General features: G+C 30.6%; 1 protein-coding gene across 1 annotated transcript in view; it reads left to right on the top strand.

Moving 5' to 3' along the window:
* LOC110021299 (farnesylcysteine lyase) overlaps positions 1-1104 on the top strand; it is a 4986-nt gene extending 3882 nt beyond the window's left edge. Inside the window, exons 3-4 of the mRNA XM_020719738.1 lie at positions 235-410; positions 492-1104. Of these exons, the coding sequence (XP_020575397.1) occupies positions 235-410; positions 492-756 (441 nt within the window). The 3' untranslated portion in view covers positions 757-1104. The remainder of the gene's footprint in view (positions 1-234; positions 411-491) is intronic.
* Positions 1105-6719: the final 5615 nt, after the last annotated feature.

Below are 6719 nucleotides of genomic sequence, written 5' to 3'. Positions count from 1 at the left end.
TTTTTTTTTAAATGGAAATAATCCTGACCGTAGATCACCGTGATCTACGGTCAGGATTGGACACCGCATGCAGAGATGCATGCGGTGTCCGCACGCAATAATCCCTCCAATGTGGATGGCCGCACAGCATTGTTTGCGCTATTTTGTTAAATAACATGTTGAATATTTTTCAGTTGAAAAATTATGGATCATTATGTGTTGATGTTTTCCTTTGATATTGACACTGCTCCTTAGAAATACTTTGGTTTGACTCATGCGTCGGAAGTCCCAAACCTTATTGGTACCGTTGAGGCTTCTGCAGTTCCATTCTCCAGCATTTCCGTTCTCAGGAAATATGGTAAAGAAGACATGGTTTACAAGATATTCTCTCGCAAAATAATGCATGACAGTCTACTCGATGAAATCTTTAGGTAAACCCCCAGTCCACTAATCATTTGCATTCAAGCATATTGTTATATTGATTTCTAATTTACAGTCCACAATCCTAACAGCATGAGGAAGGAAACAGTAAGGATAGACTGGCCAGCTTACCCTCACTTTAAAGCTCCAGAAGTATTTTCACCCATCATTCTAGATGAAAAGCATCTGTACTACATAAACTCTTTCGAGAATGCCGCAAGCACCATTGAGACCAGTATTGTTGCAGCTGAGAATGTTGCGCGCTTGGTCATCTCTAGGCTCTCAGATGAACATCAAAAAAATGCTAATAAAAAGTTTAACGCTGCAGATGGAGACTTATTGCACCTTGATTTATAAGAAAAAGGGGATGGAAGACACAAGTTTAACTCTCATATATATGAAAAAGCAACATCTTTATATTGCTGAATGTGCAGATTGGACCTTTGCATTTGAACACTTATATGTCAATTTTGTGCTGCAATCTGCCTTTACTGTCAATATGTTTACAGCACAAAGATTCAAATTCTTTGTTATGTAAGAAATTGAGAATTCCAAAATAATCTTATTTCATTTGGGTCTTTTTAGGTTCTGAATATTTCTAAACCTCTTGCCAGGCTTGTATACCGACAGAAAACAGTGCTGTTTGTGTTGGTTTATGGCAAAATAAATTGAGAATTGTAACAAGTATCTAATGGATGTGTTTGCCGATATAGCCAAGTGTTTGGAGGTTATTTAGATATATTTTTAAACAGTGCTGTTCATGTACAATATATTACTTGTTTTCTATAGCTAATTGTCATTATATATTATCACAATTTTAATCTTCAAAACATTCTTTACTTGTTAAAATTTAATTTTACATCAAGTTGCATCTAAAAATATTTAAAATTTACAGAGTTTTAAAATCAAAATAAGCCTAAATCCTCACCGCTTTTAGGCATATGTAAAAAATTGATAAGCATTAGACATAGGCTTCATTTTTTTTTTGTTTCACATCTAAAGAGTGTTCTGTAAGAATTATATTTCTTGAATTTAGAGCAAGCCTCTTGAATTTAATTTTGATAAAATAATGGAGGGCATTTAATAATACAATTAGCCATTTTTTAGGATATAGCTTTCGACTTTATATATATATATATATATATATATATAATAATAATAATAATAATAATAATTTATTTACAATTGTGTAATATGAGAATGTGGAATCTCATTTTGAAGGATTGGGGGAGCCTCACTATTATCTTCATTGAAGGTAAAGAGATTCAAAACCCATTGAAGAATAGACTTAAATAGAATTAGATTGAGTCTACTTAATGGCAAGGGAGTAAATTTATCATACCATGCAACAAAATATGACAATTTTATAAGGAATTATTACTTAAAAATAAGAAATAATATTTGTAACAAATTAATTATCACTTATGAGAAAATCTATGATATGATATTTTATTGTAAAAAAAATCAATTACTCAGAATGAAGCCTAGGGAGAACATTATGGATTTGTTTAGATGATTCAATAAAATCATCAATGGGCTCTTGCAATTGATAAAGATCATTCAATCAAAATTAGGTAAATATAATTTCACAATCATAATAAAAAATGTGGGATCCAGATGTAACAATTACTGCTAAGGATTAAAATTCTTAAACTATTGATCATTTGTACAAGTTTTTCATAATACATGAGTAGCAAATTAGTTTAAGAGAAGAAATGGAGGATAACATAAATGAAATGGAAAAAAAATATAGATTCAAATATCATGACCTGAGTGATTGTGAATCATCTCGTTCAGAAATTAATGATGATGATGTGACACTAAAAATATGCCAACTAGGTAGGATGTTTAGATAAAAATACTACATAAACAGATACAAAATTTAATAATAAATTATGGATAACTTAATAAAAAAAAACTTGAAAAGAAATAAATTTCAATTTATTTCAAGTGCAATAAGCTTCAAACTTTAGTTTGACTGCCTCTTAGGAAGTGAATAAAATTAAAATTGTTAAATTTAAAGTATTTAAAAGTATGTTATGATGATCTATAGCTATAGTATCAAGGTTTCTATTATGCTAACTTGCTTACAATTTAAATTATATAAACATATGTTAATAATAAGATTAAACATGTTATATTACATTAAGGACCATCCTTTGCTAACACTATTAATAAGGTAACAAACTTATACATATTTTAGGAATTTAAATTATGTGATTACTCTTAGACCTATAGATTTATTTCCTATGAACTTATTTATACATCTGATTCTCATTTTTGGTGGGAAAAGGTATGAATTGTCCACAATTAATGATTGCCCAAGAGTAACATGAGAGGTTTTCTTAGCTAACATGAGTGATGTAGTTACTATATTTATAAATAGATTCAAAATGATACATGTCTATCCATTTCTAAAATCAGGAATGTCCATGAAGGAGAATTTAAAAATGAGAGGCTTGAGTTTTTTTTCTAATTAACATGGAATTAAACATGATTTTTCAGCACTTGGGATGCCGCAATAGAAATCATTAGATATGAGTATAATATCATTTAGTTGATTTCAATTGTCTAATTATTATTAGCTAATTAAAACAATAAATATAACTTATTAAGCTATAAATATCTTCTACATTAGATCAATCATTAAGAAGATAACCCGTGAAATTTAACTAAAGAGCCTAATATATCATATTCCCATGAATTACAATGGACATATCTTATACTTAAGAATGAATAAAGCTTTGTTTATTGATTATAAAAATCATAAGAATGTCATAAAGTATCATTAAAATGTGTTAGTTTATAGAAGAGTTCAGAACAAGTTATTGTATCATAATATTAGACTTTAAGAGCATTTTTTTTAGTTATAATTATTCAAAGGTAAGCTTGATACCTAAAAAGATGACATGATAGTGATAAATATATGTAGATGAAAATTTCTTTAAAGCCACATAAGATTTACCGTCATAAAATTAAAATAACTTAGAGTAAGAAGTTTGAGATGAGTTTCGTGGTTGAGCTCACATATTTTTAGTTTTATATATAAAGCAAAAAAATTGATGAAATTTTTATATCACAACATAAATGTGATGATTTAATTTCAATATTTAAATTAGAACTATTTATGTGTCCTTCAGCATGCTTAATTTTCCTTACATTTAGCACATGTTTTTAATGAGATTAGACTTTAAAGAAGGGCATTTTCATGTTTATCTTACAGATATAACAAGTAGGAAACTGGAAGCTGATTGGAGCTGAAAAGAAGCTAAGCGGAGGCAATTGGAGCAAAAAAGTGTAGGCTGACGCCTAGGGACCACTTTTGGGCACCAAGGCCCTGCCTCTGATGCCTTGGTGCTAGTTTTGGGTGCCTAAGTACCAAAACACTACCAACAAATAGAGAGGACGACATCTAGAAGTTGTAGACTGGGCGCCAAGGCACTGACAACTTCTGGAGCAGTTTCAACACATTCTAGGGAGTTATTTGATGAATCCTAAAGGTTGTAAAGACACTTTTAGGCATTTTGCAAGTCTTGGAATTCTCCAGGAAGGCTGAGAGATTGTATATAAGAGTAGGAAATGTAGATTTTTATCTTTTTCAGAAAGATTGGAGATGACATTTTGAGTGAATTCTGTAAGGAAATTGTATCAGCATTGTAAGGAACAATATGATGTTTTGTTAGAGGGATTTATATCTTTCTTTCAAATGAGAAAAGTTAAGTATTGTGTTCTTTATTGTCATGTACTTGTTGTAAACACATATTTAGTGCATTTTCTTTGATTTAATGAAGTTTTTTGTAGTGTTCTTCATGCTTTGTGAGTAGATTTCCTTCTCTTGTGAAGTCTTCTATAAACACATATTTAGACTTACTCATCATAGAAAACTTAACAAGAGAAGGGCTTTTACTTATTCATGATAGTTTTCTGTAGTGTTCTTCATGCGATTGTGATGAATAAGCAAGATTTGCAGGATGTGTTGGATGCTTTTAGAATAGGTTTTCATTTATTAAAGTGATGGTTTTTTTACTTTGTGCTTAGTTTAATTATCATCTTGGCCAGATAAATTGTTAAAAGCAGTTGTAAACCCATAAGACTTGAATGAGCATATGACAGGAACAACTACAAAGAATAACGTTGAACTATAGGGTATGAAGCAAAAGTAACATTTAAGGAGATACAAAAGATAGAAAAATATGCTTTGAGGGAGTAAATTAGAGATTCTAGGATTACAGACTAGAATCCTAGCCATTTTGATCCAAGTGGTAAAGACTAAAACATAAGATTAGCTAAATTGAGGGCCCAAAATTAGAGAATCTAGCGTGACAGGCTAGAATTCTAATCAATTTATTTGAGACTTTAAGGAATTAACATTATGTTAATCAAGCTTCTTTATGCACTATATAGTGAATAAAGAAGAGGTTTTCTCTTATTTGACACTTACTACAGTTTCTATTACAATCATTTCTCTCCTACATATTATCTAAGTCATCACACGAGAAAGGTAGTTTTTACATCTCAAAATTTACCAAACCAATTGATCTAGTTAAGTTTAACTTTAGGCTTAGGATTATAATTTAGGAGTAGTTGTTAGAAAAACCATTTGAATTGACATTATAAACTAAGACTTGAATTTAGTAGACTAGAACTTAGCCTAAGGGATTTCTTACCCCACTTCTTTGTGAGATCGACAATTTAGACTCTTTTAGAGCCCTATATTACTGACACACACATATATGTTGGTCGTTAAACATGGGAAATTATATTTAAACTAATTTAATATATATAATTTTGAAAATTAGCATTTTAAAATTTCAAAATATGAGATCTAACTGATCTCATACAGATAATAGTTTAAATAAACAAGCTCAACACTACAAGTCATGCATCTATCCTGGGGAATAGACATGTTACTTGATAGTGAGGATCAATTAAATAAACTAAATGATTTATGACAACCGTTTTGGTTTGAGAAACCTTTATGTTGACCAACAAGTTCCCCTATCAAATACAAAAAAATTAGATAGGGTTTATATTAAGCTGGGATCCAAAGTTTCTTATAAGGCAAGCCCCTATAGTTAATTACATCTTAAATGATTGAAGTCACCTAAGAAAACTCTCGATTTAGATCAAAATTATTTGTCTTCATGAATCTCAAAGTTTAGGGATTTCAAGGTGGGACAAAGAAATATCAAATGGGAAAAGATAAAATAGAAATAATTATTTTTACAATCTAAAGAGAGAAAACTAAGGGATGTCACGACTCCTGAGGGGAACCTCAGTGACTTCCCAAGTTATCCTATGGTTTGACTTTAATTTTAAGGGAATCTTATTAGATGTTTCATCCTGCTAATTTTTATATTTAGGGCTTACACTTGCATAAAATGGTCATACAAAGAGCTTGAAAGATAGAAGGGTTTATGTTGTAACGAACGTCAACCTCAGAGCTTAAAGAGAGTTAGGGCATAAATTACACAACATGGTTGTGTAAAAACCTAAAAATAAGTTAAGGATTTATGTCGTGCAAGAAGAGCTACCTAGAAATACTATGGCTTGTTATTTAATTCTAAGGAAGGTTTGTTGTTGTAGACCTATTTGCTCTCTCGAAGTTGAACTTTCATACATCCTTGTGATGTTGCCCACAATGTTAGCTACAAACTCCTTGCTGTGACGGCTCCAGGCTCAAGGTTTCATAGTTTTGGAGTTTATGTGACATGTTTTGTTGTTGTTTTTTTTTAAGTGTATTAAGGGGGAATTTTAATTTAATTAGAGCGACTTCAGTTAGGATCCTACAATTACTATTTTTTTTTAGTTTACTTAGTCTAAAGAGTTGTTAAGCTCATTTAAATAAGAAATCTCTCATTAGCAACCGTAGGTTTCCTCATTTTAGAAATCCTCATGAACCCAAAAGGAGTAGATTATGTTTGTTTATTGTTTTGAGAGTATAGATTTAATTTTCAAAAATGTATTTTTATGGTTTTCAGTTTTAGTTTAGTTTTGCATCTAAAGTAAGTAAATGCAGATAAAAAATGCCATAAACTATATAAGAAATTTGTACTACATAAAAAGTAAATGTGTACCTGGGTCTATGCTACCGCTACATGGTTAGTCTCATAAGACATAATATATTTGCAAAAAATTTAAATAAATCACATGAAAGTAAACAGGAACATCTGGCACAGGAAAAGTTGGAAAACGAGTCTTAAGAAAATGCAAGAGAAAACCTGTAGTCATATATGAAAGACCAGGATTTTGGTAAAGATGGGGGCTCAGAGTTGGGTTGTGTGCTTCTCAACCTTGAGTAAGAGCTACCAATTTGATAA

This window comes from Phalaenopsis equestris, unplaced genomic scaffold (assembly GCF_001263595.1).
Source record: "Phalaenopsis equestris unplaced genomic scaffold, ASM126359v1 Scaffold000131, whole genome shotgun sequence".
NCBI lineage: Eukaryota > Viridiplantae > Streptophyta > Magnoliopsida > Asparagales > Orchidaceae > Phalaenopsis > Phalaenopsis equestris.
The sequence above is the reverse complement of the archived record's forward strand: the minus strand, read 5'-3'. Positions and strand labels throughout refer to the sequence as shown.